General features: G+C 50.5%; 1 protein-coding gene across 1 annotated transcript in view; it reads right to left on the reverse strand.

Annotated features, from left to right (window-relative positions):
- ADCY1 (adenylate cyclase 1) overlaps window positions 1-16,882 on the reverse strand; it is a 114,333-nt gene that overhangs the window by 73,151 nt on the left and 24,300 nt on the right. The window contains exon 3 of the mRNA XM_065883787.1: window positions 2,146-2,264. Coding sequence (XP_065739859.1) covers window positions 2,146-2,264 — 119 coding nt within the window. The remainder of the gene's footprint in view (window positions 1-2,145; window positions 2,265-16,882) is intronic.

Below are 16,882 nucleotides of genomic sequence, written 5' to 3' on the forward strand. Positions count from 1 at the left end.
AACGATGCCCTGCCCCAGCTTGGAAAGATGCTGTGTTCACCCTGTGACGAGCCTAACGTCCAGTTATAATCCTCTACCTGCAGGGCAGCTTTCCCCACTGAGACTGTGAGGGACTGAAGGATGCAGGCCCAGCTTATACACCCACAGCACCGAGCACAGAGCAAGGGGGATGCACACCTGTGTTACGAATGAATGAATGAGTAAAACCTGGGTGTCTAGGGTATACAAGTGTCACGGATACTGAGAAGCTAAGAAAAGGGATTGCAAGAGTGGGCGGAGGTAGACAACACCGATTTTTTTCCCCCCTGTTTTGGTATAAAATCCAGGCTTATTTACATCTCTGAGGAGCCACTGTGTTTTCTTCCTTCTCTATAACTAGCCATGCATTCACAGGCCTTCCTCTATCCACTGGCTTCTCAGCCTCTGCCCGTTCACTTCGTTCCTCAAAAACCGACTGAGCGTTGCTCACCCCCATGCTAGGAAAGCCCCCAGGGCTTGCCCTGCCTGTCCTCCTCCACTACCTGTGGGAAACGTCACCCCCGAAGCACCCAACATCCCCCACGCACACAGGTAAACGTGCGTGGAGGATCTCTTACACCCCAGGTGCCTGTCCTCAGGAGCTCAACATCCGGGGAAGACAGCTCACAGGCGGGAGGGACAGAGCACAGGGAAGCAATGATATGGGAAGCCTGGGATTCTGCGGGAAGGCACAAAACCCACTTCGCGGATGCAGCCAGGCTGGAGCTGTCCTCCCCAGGGACTATCCAGACACACAAGGAAGGAGGGAGGGAGGGAGGGAGGTGAGAAGGAAGAAGAAAGAAGAGGGGATTGATTCAGAAGCGCAAATACCATGTGGAAACTAAGATGAGTGAGAACCATATAATGACTTATCAAAAGCTGAGCGAGGGCTTCCCTGGTGGCGCAGGGGTTGAGGGTCCGCCTGCTGATGCAAGGGACACGGGTTCGTGCCCCGGTCCGGGAAGATCCCACATGCCGCGGAGCGGCTGGGCCCGTGAGCCATGGCCGCTGAGCCTGCGCATCCGGAGCCTGTGCTCCGCAACGGGAGAGACCACAGCAGTGAGAGGCCCGCGTACCGCAAAAAAAAAAAAAAAAAAGCTGAGAGAGGCAGAGTGCTTGGAACTTGAGTACAAGCAGTAAGCAGTGGAGCACAAGTCTCCAGGATGAGAGGGGGTCCTTCAAACCGCCATCTCCTGCCTGAGAGACACTTATGTAAAGTATCGATAAGATTCCCAGACAAGCAACACTGTTATCTATTCCAGGTACTTTAAAAGGGAATGCATGATTTAGTACAATTAATTGCTTTTTAACAGAATCTTTAACAACAAACAAGCAAACCTCTGAGTGTTAAGGGAAAGTTGATTCACTCCAAGGGCTCAGTTTCCTCACCTATAAAATGGGAATAACAATCCCTAGCTCCCGGGGCTGCCATGAGATGAACAGAGTGAGAAGCCCGCCTACCCCAGAGCCCGGCACCAACTAGAACAATGCTCAGTTATTAACCTGATGCAGGCAAATTCCCAGCCCAATGGCCACTGCCCAAACCTGGCTTAGGAACAGAGCTCCCACCCTTTCTAGCCAACACAGGAAATAGAAGGTGGAGAAATGAGAAAATGGGAGAGGGCAGCTGTGAAATGCATCACCCGAGAAGCCAACACACCCCCCGTTGTGGGAGCTGCTTCCCTGCTGGGCAAGTGCTCCCCTGGGCTCCTAACCCACACCTGCTCCCTCCTTCCCTTAAACTAGCGCCCTCTGCCCACCTCCTCCATCCCCCCCACCTCCATCCCTCCCTACCTCCATCCCCCCCACCTCCATCCCCCCACCTCCATACCCCCACCTCCATTCCCCCTACCTCCATACCCCCCACCTCCATACCCCCACCTCCATAGCCCCCCACCTCCATACCCCCTACCTCCATCTCCCCCACCTCCATACCCCCCACCTCCATACCCCCCCCACCTCCATACCCCCCACCTCCATAACCCCACCTCCATACCCCCCACCTCCATCCCCCCCACCTCCATTCCCCCCACCTCCACAACCCCACCTCCATACCCCCCCCACCTCCATCCCCTCCCACCTCTGCTCCCTAGGCCCATCGCAGGGCCAGGCCAGTGCCAGCCCTACCTCACGTTGTCATGCCGCTGGATGTAGATCTTGTGGAAAATCCTCTCGGGGGGCTTCAGGAAGTCCTCCTTCATCTCCATGGCAACGTTCCGGGGCAGGAGACTCATGAGCAGCCGCTCCTGGACAGGAGAGACAGGCCCACGTGACACAGCAGCTCCCCGCGACGATTCCTTGACACGCCCAGCCCAGTGACCTTGGTGCTGAGAAGCTGCCCTCCACGAGGGGCCTCGGACCCTCCTCACACGTGGCTGGCAAGTGGTCCAGTCCCACGGACCCTCCCAGCCCCAGGTGGGTCGTGAGCAGGCCTGGGCTGTCACCGCACAGGTAACCCGCGCCCAGAGCACTGCACAGGCACCAGCATCGCCTCCAGAACACCCGACCCGCCCGTGAGCCCCAGCTTCAGTGAGCAGCGGGTCACAGGGAGGGAGTGTCGCTGCCGCCGAGCAGACCTGTCCAACGCGGCCCCAACAGGGACCTCGAGGTGGGCTACGAAAGCACCTGTGCCCCAACAGACAGGGGCCCATGTTCACACAGAGATGAGTGGCTTTGGACACACTGTGGCATTTCCTCCCGGTCTTGTCTTCTGATTTCCCCCGATCTGTGGGAGACAAACATTTCCTCCCCCCACCGTCCCCACCAGAGGATGGAGCAAACGTCTGGGCTTATCCACAGGAGCCGCGCCGCCCTGGGGACACTGTCACCCTTCCCGGACCTCGGTTTCCTCCTCTGGCCTCCACTCCTCCTCCTCTTGGTGGAGCTGCCCCTGGCCTCAGACCCACTGGCCACACTGTATCTGAGAAACCATGTTCTAGACACTTGGACTGAGGCCCCACTCCTCCCTCAATCCCTTTCACAGCCCCTCCCTCCCACTCTGCTTCAGAAAGAAAACAAAAGATCGGAATTTAGATCCTGCTTGGAATCAGGTAGGACATCTTACTTACCAGGGTGAACATGGGGCAGGGAGGGGGCACAAGAAGCCCCTCCCTCCCTCCAGCAGCCCCCAGGCTGGGCCCACAGCCCCTCGGCCTCAGCCTGTCCGGCCAATGGAGGAGGCTCCGACGGGGCCACGTGGATGCCTGGCATCGCCCACCCGGAGCAGGGTCTGGGTGCAGCCACCAGGCCCTGAGACCCTCCTAGACCGCAGGTCCACCCTGCAGTGTGAGACCACATCCCTGACCGGGGGCAGACGCTCCTCCGTGACACCCTCTGAAGGACAATGAGAGCAGCAGTAGGGCAACAGTCACAGACCCTAAAAGCCCAGCCCGCCTCCCGGCCCGGGGTGTGGGTGTCAGGGCTTCACCACCTTGGCTCCAGGTGACACATTTATTTTAAGATGGGAGAATGTATCTGATGCACTGGAAGAGTCTCCCCAGGCGACGCATCCCCACATACACTTCTGAGGAGGGAGGCCAGGCCCAGGCCCGCCAGACGCCAGGTGGAGCGGAGCGTGTTTGCCCAGGCAAGCCAGGCTGTGGCCGGGGCCCTGGGTCCTGAGCGAGGCCCGTGTCTGTGCTGGGGGCTCCACCCACCGTGGTCCCCACGCGGCTCAAGGCTGGACAGACCTCCACACTCAGGAGGGACATCGCAAGAGCGCAGCTGTCCACGGCCACACGGGGAGAGGACCCTCCGAGACAGAAGTGCCGGTCCGAGCGTGTGTTCGGGGACAGCCTCAGGGACGGAAAGCCCCACTGCCCAGGGCACGGGAGCTGGTGTGCGACCTGAGCGTGCACGGGAGGACGTCGGTCATTCCTTAGCAGAGGGGCCTCTGGGGACAAGCCGGAGCGCGGCCCGTGGAGAGGAGCCTCTGCGGGTGGCCGGCTGTCCTGAGGTGGAGGGAACTCGGCAGGGGGCTCACTCGGACCACCATCAAAGGACCACCTGGAAGGTTCCAGAGACTGTCACCGCCCTGAGATGCAAGGTGGGAAAACAAAAGCAGCTGGACGACAGGGCAGGCCGCCCAGGAAGGGCCCTGGGAACACACAGGGCAGCTGTGCCCTCTCCCGCAGCCCCAGTGTCGTGGGCGTCTACAACCCTGGGCCCCTGAACCCCAGAGCCCCGCATAGAGGTGTTGGGGAAAAGGCGAGTCCCAGGGCCTGCAAGACAGCTGCCTGGCCTCACATCCTGGCTCTGCCTCTCGGAGCGGTTAGTCAAGCTCCGTCACAATCCCATCCCGTCTGTCAGGGCAAAAATCACACCAACTTCCTCAGCAGGGTGTTCTGAGAAGGGGACGAACATCTCAGGCCCTGGCTGACCCTCAGGGGTCCCTACTTGGTACCACGCCTCCCAGCACCTCCGGTGACAGCTCTTCACGGCTTCGCTCTCTTGTCTCCTGCATCTTTGAAATCTGTCACCTGTACCTGGAAAACCAGTCAGGTGCTGCCCAAGCCAAATCAAACAAGCGAAACTGTGCTTCCCCGGCGCCCGTCTCACTCCTTCCTGCACCGTCGGTGATCTGCACATGCCCCGTCTCACAGCCTCGGAACCGACCGCTCTCCCTGAGCGAGCCACAGCCTCCCCACGGGGACCCCTGCGGAAGGGAGCCCACCCCACTCTTGGTCTCTCCCGGCACCATCTGGAGTTAGAACAGGGAAACCGAGGCAGCCACCAGGAGGGAAGGAAGGACTGAAAAGGCAGAGGGACACTCACCGGCCCCAGACTCAAGAGGTGATGAAGAGGCAGGTGCCAATCCCAGAGGACAGAGGAGAAGGCAGCTGGTGGCCCAGGTGTGCACGCCCAGCGAGCGAGGGGCGCCGGACACATTGCTGCGGCAGTCAGTGCTGTCCCCAGATCCCTTCTCCACCACCAGCACCACAATCCAGCCCCTTATTCTCACTGGGGGACTTGGAGACCTGGAGTGAAGACTACATTGCCCAGCTTCCTGTGCAGCTAGATGTGGCCAAGGAGATAGGAGTTGAAGGGTCCTGTGGAAGCTTCTGGAATATTCCCTAAGGACAGCTTGTTCTTCTTCCCTCTTCTCTGCTGCTGCTGGGGATACAGTCGTGATGGCTGGATCTATACCGACCATCGTTGTTCAGGAGGATGAAGGCCACACACCAGTGATGGCAGAGACCATTTAACTGGATGGAGACTGGGGTGTGAGGGCTACACGGATCAGATCTGCCACGTCGGCCATAAAGCGCCTTCCCCGGAATACGTATGTAAGAGACAAGAGTTATCTCACCTGGGGAAGCCGCTGTCATATGCAGGTTTACAACCTAAATGCAGGTTGTATTTCTGACCAAGGGCCCAGCATGAACTCCATCCACAGGATTAGTGGTAGTGCCTAAAGCCAGCACACATTAATAATCGAGACTAGAGAGACGTACATAACCTCTCCCACGGGGAGCAGAGCAGCCACGTGAAAAGACCAAGCACCCATCCCCGATTAAAAACAAAAAAAAAATCCAGCGAACAACCTAAGACAAAGTAGCTCACTGACATCATAAAGATAAGACCTGAAATCCAATTCCAAACACAGCCCTAAAGCCTCAGGCAGCAATGAAACCTTCATTACATTAGGAGCAGACAGCTACGCTAATGAGTTCTAACCAGTGAAATAAGATACAAAGCCAGAAATCAAAGGGACAAATTTATGCATATGGATCATATAAAATATCCCAGCGTCCTATGAAGGCTATATAAAAACCTCAGTGTTTTTCTTGATTATCAAAAATGGGACTTAAACGTATTATCCTTAATAAACATTAGATATTTAAACAACAATTCTGCTTCCGGAAAGATGGAGATGTACTTTTCCCTGTCCCCCCCACTAAGTACACCAGAAGTCCGGGACGTTACACATAAAACAGTCATCCAAGGCTGTGAAAGGCAGAGAGGAGGTGGCAGAAACCTCAGGACCAGGGATGGCATGGAGATAAGTCCTTGGACTTTCTGAGACTGAGTGCTGGACATGTGGATGGCCCAGAGATGCCGACAGGCATGGCAGTAAGCTCCAACAAAAGTCGGCTCTGTCTAATCAAAGGATCAGGATAGGGGCAGCCTTGTGAGAAAACTGTTATACAAGAATGGTCCCACTCCAGGCACACCTCCAAAAATATCTGCAAACCTCCACCCTCCCCAGGCTGTGAGGAAGCACCAACCCCAGGCTGGGGTGTCAGAGAGGCCATGCAGGAACCCCTGCCTTTGGCCTCCCCCATCTGGTAACACGTGGCACACCTCTCACACTGTTCCACATAGTCCGTGAAGACCAAAGGCTTTCCTGCTCCTTCCAAGTCACAAGCCAGAGCTCTCTCCTGCACAGCAGTAAGGAGGTATCCCCACCCCCATGAATCCCAACCGAGGCCCAGTGTGGAGCCTGGACTTACAGCCCCACTAGGAAGTACTGGGGTGGTGGTCCCCACTTTCAAAGAAGACACATAGTCTCATAGGTAATACCCCAACTGTCCAGGTTCCAATCAGAAATCACTCATCATACAAAGAACCAGAACAATCTCAACGAACGAAGATAGTCAACAGACACCGACACCAAACGACAGTATAACCAGAATAACTAACAAGATTTGAAAGCAGTCATCCTAAGAATGATTCAACGAACTACTACAAACATGTCTGAAAAAGCGAAAAAACAGAAACTCTCAGCAAAGAAATAGAAGACACAAAAAAAGAATCAAATGGAAATTTTATGGAAATCAAATGGAAAAAGATCTGAAATAAAAAGCTCAACAAATGGCAACAACAACAGAATGGGGAGGACAGGGGAAAGCTCAGTGAACTTGAAGACGAAACAGTAGAAATTAACCAAACTGAAAAACAGAATGGAAAAATAATAGAAGAGAAGAAACAACCCAGACGTCCATCAACGGATGAATGGATAAACACAGCGTGGTCCATCCACACAGTGGAATACTATTCAGCTATAACAGGAATGAAGCACTGACCCATGCTACAACATGGATGCACCCTGAGAACAGTACGCAAAGTGAAAGAAGCCAGACACAAAAGGCCACATACTGTGTGATTCCATTTATTGCTACATGAAATGTCCTGAGCAGGCAAACCCACAGAGACAGAACATAGATTAGTGGCGTCTAGGTCTGGGAAGAGCGGATGGGGGGTGATCACGAATGGGTACAGGTTTCTTTTGGGGGCAATGAGAATATTCAAAAATTAGATTATTGTGACGGTTACACACTCAAAATATCAAAAAAAAACATTTAGTTGTTTTGAACTTTACATTGAACTTAATAGTACTGATACATAAACTATAGATCAATAGGCTTTTTTAAATTAAAAATAAATAGCAACTATAGTGGTTTCAAAAGATGCTGTGAATGAGTCAGACCTCTTTAAAAATCCATCCTATATCACTGAAAAGGAAATTTGCTTCCTCTTGATAAATTTCCTCACAATGGGAAATCAAAATTGTCCCATTTACCTTGTTAGGATGACAACTGAATATGTGCTTTGTAAACAGCTGTAGGTAATTTTAGAATTATGACTTAATAATGGTATTTGAGGAATATCAGGGCCTTTGGAGCAGTGGTCTGTACAGTCAGGGCAAGGACGCTGATCTCAGGAGTAGGACCTTGCAAGCCCAGGCTCCCTGGCTGGGCTATGGGGAAGGGCAGGAAAGGAGACCCCCAAGGAGCTAAGGGGTGATCTTCAGAAGCCTCTCACCCCCTTCCCTAGGATCACCAGCTCTGACAGGCTCAGACCTAAGGGTTAGACCCTGGTGGGGAGCTGTGATCATCTAAGGCTCCCAGGTGGTCCCTGCCCCCCAGTTGAGCAGCCCTTCCAGCTCTACCCCAACTCTCACCAAGCTGAAGGAAGACAGAGCTGCAGCTTACCAACCTGCCAGCCCTGACTGGAAAGTAATACCTGTGCGCCCCACCCCCATTTGCTTTATGAATACCACCCAGTGCTCCCCATCTCCCAGTCCCTACCTGGCAAACTCCTACACATCCTTCAAAGCCCCAACCAAATACTCTTCCAGTGCACGTCCCACCCTCCCTACACATAGCATGCCCCTCGGACATGCCCATCCTCCATCTGGGCCTCCCCACTGGGGCCAACTGCTGCTCTCTGTCTCCCATCCAGTTATACCACATCTTGCTGAGACCAGGTTCCCTCCATCCCAGGGTCTCCAGAGCCGTGGGCCAAGCATTCAGATGTGCAGAGTCATGAATGACTACCCCCACAGGGATTCCAGCTGGGCCTCTCCCAACCCACTCAGGCACCAAGAGGCAAAGGGCCTCGGGGCTGACACCACTCATGAACGCAAGACTGGGGACACAGGGGCTGCTCCCCTGCATGTCAGTCTGAGCTGCATAACTGAGATTCTGGAATCCTAGCTCCATCCTCCAGAATCATGAGTAAGTTATCCTGCACTCAAGAGGAGTTTCTGTCCTATGGATGATCACCTTGGAAAGGTGTTTTCCTTCGAAGTTTGTAGGACTCAGCTGTCAAACCACTGGGGCCTGGTGATGGCTTTTTGGCAAACTTTTCATTACTGAGTCAATCGTTTTAATGATCATAGGATGTTTCAGGCTTTCTTTTTCTTCTAGAATCAGTTTTAGTAACTAACACCATTCTGGGAATTTGTCCATTTTGTCTAAGTTTTCAAATATTCTGGCAAAAAAAAGAAAAAAAAAAACCTCTTAGTGTTTCCCTCTCATCTATTTTTAACCTGGCTTTATCCCTAGGGCGTGTGCTTTCCCATCCCGGATCATCTCGTACCTGCTCTTTCTTCTTGGTCAGTCTCTCTAAAGTTTTTCTGTGTCAAAGGACCAATTTTTGATGCTTTTGTCTGAAACTGAAAGAGTCCTGTTAAAAGACCCCTCACAGCCCTTTGGAATACTTTAATCCAGATATCAGTCAACCCAAAACATCTGTGTGAGCCTTTTTTTGTGGCTGAAGAGACACGAGGATGTAAAGGGAGAAAGCGGGCCACAGCTGGTTTGGGGGGGATTCTGGGCTTTGGCCTCTGCTCTCCTCACTCTGCCACCAACGGCTTTGTCACTTGCGTTATTGGCCTTCCCACATCATTTAAATTCTCCGAGCCAGCCCCAGTTCTCGGATTTACAAAACGGAACAAAGTTTTTACATGCTTAACTGCAATACAGGGGCCTGAAATTAGTTTTAAAGATCTAAGAACCCAGAGGAGAGAACACCTTCCGATCAAACACATTCCTCTCTTCTGCCACAACCCCGCGGGACAGGACAGAGTCGGGCAGCCCTGCGTAGGGGCCGCTGTCTGTTTTGATTCGGTGGGAGGAGGGGTCACTGACGACTCGGGTAGCTTTTTCAAAATATAGCAGAGAACCTTCTAGAAGTAGAGTGCATCCAATGAAGCAGACAGGCCCCCTGCTGGAGGAGGCCTTGCTCTTGGAGACTGGTCTGGGGAGACCATGCCTGTCCGTGTCTGCAGGGAACAGAGCAGGAGATAAAAAACACTCAGATTTTGTAGCCAAAGCAGTTGGACTTTCTTTTAAAATAGAAACTGCAGGGCTGTTAATTCTAAACCATATGGGAGGGGAGGAGATGCTCCCGATTTCTGGCACAATTATCACTGTCTTCTCAGTGTTGCTGCAAAAATCAGTGATTACAGGCACGGAATGCCCACGGGTCCTTCCTGGCTGCAGGCGGGTGAGAGGTAAGAGCTCACAGTGGCATCCTTACCTAAGTCAGAGACTCTTTCCAAGGTTTGAGGTGAAGCGCACCCTAAAATCTACGTAACTGAATCACTTTGCTGTACACCTGAAACTAACCCAGTATTGTAAACCAACTATACGTCAATTAAAAAAAAGAAGCAACCGATCAACCTGGGCGAGAACAGCGTTGGCATCAGATTTGTACAGAGTGGGGAAGGGCCTGCGAATCCCGTCTAAGTTACTGCCCGGGATTCTGCAGTGGGAGCCATGCTTCTCAACAATTTCCATCTGCTGATTCCTGTCCCGGAACAAAAGGGTCCAGCAGCTGGGACAGGTGAGGGTTCTAAGGTTGCGTGTCTGCATTTCACAGCAGGTCCCTCACTCGCCCCTCCCACAAACCCTGGCCGGCCAGTGGTGGCCACACAAATGCAGGCCTGTCCTGCAGGTGCATCCCAGAGAGAGGACGTCTAGGGGGGCTCCGGAGAAACTCCTGCTTCAGGTCATGAAGCACAATCTCGTCCTGCCTACAGAAGCCTCCTCGGCATACCTGGGTGGACACTCATCCGGGGAGAGAGGAAAGAACAACCCGCCCGGCTTCTAGGGCAAGTCCTACCTCCGCACTGACCCCCCAACCTGCGTCTGACCAGCTCTCTGTCCTGCTCAGACACATCAGGGGTCCCGCCAGGCGGTCCGGTGCGCCACCTTCCACCGAGGGCAAAGCCCTGCCTCCCTCTCACCTTCTCCCATCTCCTTCCAGCTGAGGCCACAACAAACTACACGCCGCCCCTTGACCACCAAGCACATGCCCCGCCCCGTCTCACCGCTCATGCGCCTCCCTGACTCGGCCTTGCTCGAGGACCCCATTCCCAGCCCCTGCAGCCCAAACCCGGCATCTCCCTGCCTCCCCCCAGAAGCCTGTGGGGCACAGCTGCCGCCACACAGTGGACCTTCTGGAGCTGGACGCCCCACCCCACCCCCTCCCAGAACTGGACCACGTCCGCAGTATCCTCTCCCAGAACCCCCTTCCAGAACCAGGGTGCATCCACCAATATCCCCTCACATCACCTAGGGTGCCGCCTTACTGGGTCAGGGCCTGGAGAAGACTCTGGAAGCGGCTACGGGACTGGATTGCTCTGTTACTTGAGCTGAAGCATGAAAACACAGACAAGCCCATATGGTCAGGGCGTCCCTCACCTGCAACTCAGGGGGCTGAGGTTTTCACGCTGACACGGAGGTGTGAGTTGGGCAGAGCTGCCTGGCCACCTTCAGGCTCCCCCGGCCTGGCCAGGCCATCCCCTGGCAGGCTTTGATGTACCGAGTGCTTACTGGTGCTTGAGAGCCCTGAAGACGTGGCTGAGCCCTACTTGAGCCCGAGTGCTTGCCTTCTGCCCCCCAAAGAGACAGGGCTCCCTGAGCTAAAAACAGGCGTCCCAGCCAGAGGCAGGGAGTAACCTGAGTGCCAGGGACAAGGCCTCCCAGGGAGAGAGTTGTCCGGTGATACGACCCGCAGGTTCCAATCAAAAAAATATAGCAAGTCAGGATACTGCCTCGCCCCCTCTCAGGACCAGCCAAGGGAACTCACGGGGGTGACCCAACCGCACTTCTGCATTTCGTGTGCTCAGCTTTCCCAGCAACAGATGAAACCACAGAGGAAAATGACTGATACGGTGGAATATGCGAAAGATTGAGGTTTTACACAAAGAAAAGCAGAGCTAGAGGAACAGACTTGGGGAACACCAGTCTTTCCCTAGTGAGTGGCTCGTTCAAACCCACAGGAAAGTCAGAGCATGAATGGGCAGAGGATCAGAACACACGCTCCACAGAGAAACACAACCGGTAAGCACGCATGGAAAAGTGGCCACCGCACAAGGAACTGGCATCTGAGTAAACGGCGGGTACCGAGTTCTAACAGGAAGAGAGGAGGGAAGGACGGACGGAGGGAGGGAGAAAGTGGGTCACGTGCAACACTGGGGATACACACCAGAACCCTGAACGCTGGGCCCACCCCAGCTTTCCCAGCCATGGGACTGGGCAGGCCTGAGAATCTGCATTTCTGGCAGGCTCCCTCTGACGCCAACCCTGTCGGCCCCAGGACCCCACTCAACCACTGCTACCCAGAGTTGGGTGTAACTAAGTATTACTCATAAGATAAAATGAAGCACAAAGTGTTTTGGAAAATACCCAGGACAGGGAGAGAAATGACACGTAATATTTGCACTCCTGAGAATGTAACCAAGGATACTTCAAGTCTATATGAATAAAGATGCTTATGAGAAAGAAACATTTTTAAAAACATGGTGTCTAAAAGTCAGATTCGGAGACCTGCATGAAGACGAGGAGGCAGCAGCTGTCTTAGGTTACCTTTAGGGCACCAGTGGATACACCTGTGGGAAATGTTAAGTCAAAATGCAGAAAATAAAATTATGTATACACCAAAATGACGAAGATGAGGGGAGAGAATGTGCATAAGGACGGAAACTTGAAAATACAGAGCACTCAGCTGGGTTCATGGGATTGGGTGACATTTATCATTTTGCACATTTCCTGCTTAAGAACATCAGGTCAGCGGTTAGAACTCAGACCCGTCGCTGAGCTTCCGTGAGTCTGGGACTGAGAAGCTCCTTGCTCTCGGAGCTGCAGAGAGGTGACACACGTACAGCGGCAAAGGCTAGGTTCGCAGCAAGCACGAGTGCCTGCTCGGCCACTGTGTTCCCTGGACGGGAGTGTGCATGCAGGGGGAGGGATGTGCACTTGCGGAACCCACACACGCAGGCAGCAAGAGTGGCCACGCCACGGCCAGCACCCTCGCCATCAACAGATGGGACCCACTGGAGGGGCAGAGGGCACACCAAGCATTCGAAAATGTTTTAAGGGTAGATGCTAGACAGTCTATAGGAAAGGCAGCCAGAATAAGAAAAGAAACGCAAGACAGAACCAGAGAAAGCGGATCCAGACAAAACCCTACTTCAAAAAGAGTCATGTACCCCAATGTTCACAGCAGCACTATTTACAATAGCCAAGACATGGACGCAACCTAAGTGCCCCTTGATAGATGAATGGATAAAGAAGGTGTGGTACAGTTTCAAGATGGTGGAGTAGAAGGACGTGTGTTCTCACTCCCTCTTGCGAGAGCACCGAATCACAACTAACTGCTGGACAATCATCGACAGGAAGACACTGGAACTCACCAAAAAAGACACCCCACATCCAAAGACAAAGGATACGCCGCAATGAGACGGTAGGAGGGTGCAGTCACAAAACAATCAAATCCCACAACCGCTGGGTAGGTGACTCACGAACTGGAGAACACTTATACCACCGAAGTCCACCCACTGGAGTGAAGGTTCTGAGCCCCACGTCAGGCTTCCCAACCTGGGGGTCTGGCAACGGGAGGAGGAATCCCTAGAGGATCAGACTTTCAAGCCTGGTGGGATTTGACTGCAGGACTTCACCAGGACTGGGGGAAACAGAGACTCCACTCTTGGAGGGCACACACAAAGCAGTGTGCGCACTGGGACCCAGGGGAAGGAGGAGTGACCCCATGGGAGACTGAACCAGACCTACATGCTACTGTTGGAGGGTCTCCTGCAGAGGCGGGGGGCGGCTGTGGCTCACCGTGGGGACAAGGACACTGGCAGCAGAAGTTCTGGGAAGTACTCCTTGGCATGAGCCCTCCCAGAGTCAGCCATTAGCCCCACCAAAGAGCCTGTAGGGTCCAGTGCTGGGTCGCCTCAGGCCAAACACCAACAAGGAGGGAATTCAGCCCCACCCATCAGCAGACAAGCAGATTAAAGTTTTACTGAGCTCTGCCCACCAGAGCAACAGCCAGCTCTACCCACCACCAGTCCCTCCCATCAGGAAGCTTGCACAAGCCTCTTAGATAGCCTCATCCACCAGAGGGCAGACAGCAGAAGCAAGAACTACAATCCTGCAGCCTGTGGAACGAAAACCACATTCACAGAAAGATAGACAAGATGAAAAGGCAGAGGGCTATGTACCAGATGAAGGAACAAGATAAAACCCCAGAAAAACAACTGAATGAGGTGGAGATAGGCAACCTTCCAGAAAAAGAATTCAGAATAATGACAGTGAAGATGATCCAGGACCTAAGAAAAAGAATGGAGGCAAAGATCGAGAAGATGCAAGAAACGTTTAACAAACACCTAGAAATATTAAAGAACTAACAAACAGAGATGAATAATACAATAACTGAAATGAAAAATACACTAGAAGGAATCAATAGCAGAATAACTGAGGCAGAAGAACGGATAAGTGACCTGGAAGACAGAATGCTGGAATTCACTGCTGTGGAACAGAATAAAGAAAAAAGAATAAAAAGGAATGAAGACAGCCTAAGAGACCTCTGGGACAACATTAAACACACCAACGTTCTCATTATAGGTGTCCCAGAAGGAGAATAGAGAGAGAAAGGACCCAAGAAAATACCTGAAGAGATTATAGTCGAAAACTTCCCTAACATGGGAAAGGAAAGAGCCACCCAAGTCCAGGAAGCACAGAGAGTCCCAGGAGGATAAACCCAAGGAGAAACACGCTGAGACATATAGTAAGCAAATTGACAAAAATTAAACACAAAGAAAAATTATTAAAAGCACAAGGGAAAAATGACAAATAATATACAAAGGAACTCCCATAAGTTAACAGCTGATTTCTCAGCAGAAACTCTACAAACCAGGAGGGAGTGGCACGATATATTTAAAGTGATGAAAGGGAAGAAACTACAACCAAGGTTACTCTACCTGGCAAGGATCTCATTCACATTCGACAGAGAAAAGCTTTACAGACAAGCAAAAGCTAAAAGAATTCAGCATCACCAAACCAGCGCTACAACAAATGCTAAAGGAACTTCTCTAAGTGGGAAACACAAGAGAAGAAAAGGACCTACAAAAACAAACCCAGAACAATTAAGAAAATGGTATTAGAAGTACAAATATCAATAATTACCTTAAACGTGAATGGATTAAATGCTCCAAACAAAAGACACGGGCTCGCTGAATGGATACAAAAACAAGACCCATATATATGCTGTCTACAAGAGACCCACTTCAGACCTAGGGACATATACAGACTGAAAGTGAGGGGATGCAAAAAGATGTTCCCTGCAAAAGGAAATTAAAAAAAAGCTGGAGTAGCAATACTCATACCAGATAAAATAGACTTTAAAGTAAAGAATGTTACAAGAGACAAGGAAGGACACTACATAATGATCAAGGGATCGATCCAAGAAGAAGATATAACAATTATAAATATATATGTACCCAACACAGGAGCACCTCAATACATAAGGCAAATGCTAACAGCTATAAAAGAGGAAATCGGCAGTAACACAATAATAGTGGGGGACTTTAACACCTCACTTACACCAATGGACAGATCACCCAGACAGAAAATTAATAAGGAAACACAAGCTTTAAATGACACAATAGACCAAACAGATTTAAATGATATTTATAGGACATTGATCTGAAAATAGCAGATTACACTTTCCTCTCAAGTGCACATGGAACATTCTCCAGGATAGATCACATTTTGGGTCACAAATCAAGCCTCGGTAAATTTAAGAAAAAAGAAATCATATCAAGCATTTTTTCGGACCACTACACTATGATATTAGAAATCAATTACAAGGGAAAAAAAGGTGAGAAACACAAATGCATGGAGACTAAACAATACGTTACTAAATAACCAAGAGATCAGTGAAGAGATCAAAGAGGAAGTCAAAAAATACCTAGAGACAAATGACAATGAAGACACGATGATCCAAAACCGATGGGATGCAGCAAAAGCGGTTCTAAGAGGGAAGTTTATAGCTATACAAGCCTACCTCAAGAAACAAGAAAAATCTCAAATAAACAATCTAACGTTACACCTAAAGGAATCAGAGAAAGAAGAACAAACAAAACCCAAAGTTAGTAGAAGGAAAGAAATCATAAAGATCAGAGCAGAAATAAATGAAATAGAAACAAAGAAAACAATAGCAAAGATCAATAAAACTAAAAGCTGGTTCTTTGAGAAGATAAACAAAATTGATAAACCTTTAGCCAAACTCGTCAAGAAAAAGAGGGAGAGGACTCAAATCAATAAAATTAGAAATGAAAAAGAAGTTACAACGAACACCGCAGAAATACAAAGCATCATAAGAGACTACAAGCAGCTCTATGCCAATAAAACGGACAACCTGGAAGAAATGGACAAATTCTTAGAAAGGTATAACCTTCCAAGACTGAACCAGGAAGTAATCGAAAATATGAACAGACCAATCACAAGTAATGACATTGAAACTGTGGTTAAAAATCTTCCAACAAACCGAAGTCCAGGACCAGATGGCTTCACAGGTGAATTCTACCAAACATTTAGAAAAGAGCTAACACCCACCCTTCTCAAACCCTTGAAAAAAATTGCAGAGGAAGGAACATTCCAAAACTCATTCTATGAGGCCACCATCACTGTGATACCAAAACCAGACAAAGATACTACAAAAAAAGAAAATTACACACCAATATCACCGATGAATACAGATGCAAAAATCCTCAACAAAATACTAGCAAACAGAATCCAACAACACATTAAAAGGATCATACACCATGATCAATTGGGATTTATCCCAGGGATGCAAGGATTCTTCAATATACGCAAATCCACCAATGTGATATGCCATATTAACAAACTGAAGAATAAAACCATATGATCATCTCAATAGATGCAGGAAAAGGTTTTGACAAAATTCAACATACATTTATGATAAAATCTCTCCAGAAAGTGGGCATAAAGGGAACCGACCTCAACAAATAAAGGCCATATATGACAAACCCACAGCAAACATCATTCTCAATTGGTGAAAAACTGAAAGCATTTCCTCTAAGATCAGGAACAAGACAAGGATGTCCACTCTTGCCACTATTATTCAACATAGTTTTGGAAGTCCTAGCTAGCCACGGCAATCAGAGAAGAAAAAGAAATAAAAGAAATACAAATTGGAAAAGAAGAAGTAAAACTGTCACTGTTGGCAGGTGACATGATGCTATACATAGAGAATCCTAAAGATGCCACCAGAAAACTACTAGAGCTAATCAATGAATTTGGTAAAGTAGCAGGATACAAAATTAATG

Source organism: Phocoena phocoena, chromosome 9 (assembly GCF_963924675.1).
Source record: "Phocoena phocoena chromosome 9, mPhoPho1.1, whole genome shotgun sequence".
Taxonomy (NCBI): Eukaryota; Metazoa; Chordata; class Mammalia; order Artiodactyla; family Phocoenidae; genus Phocoena; species Phocoena phocoena.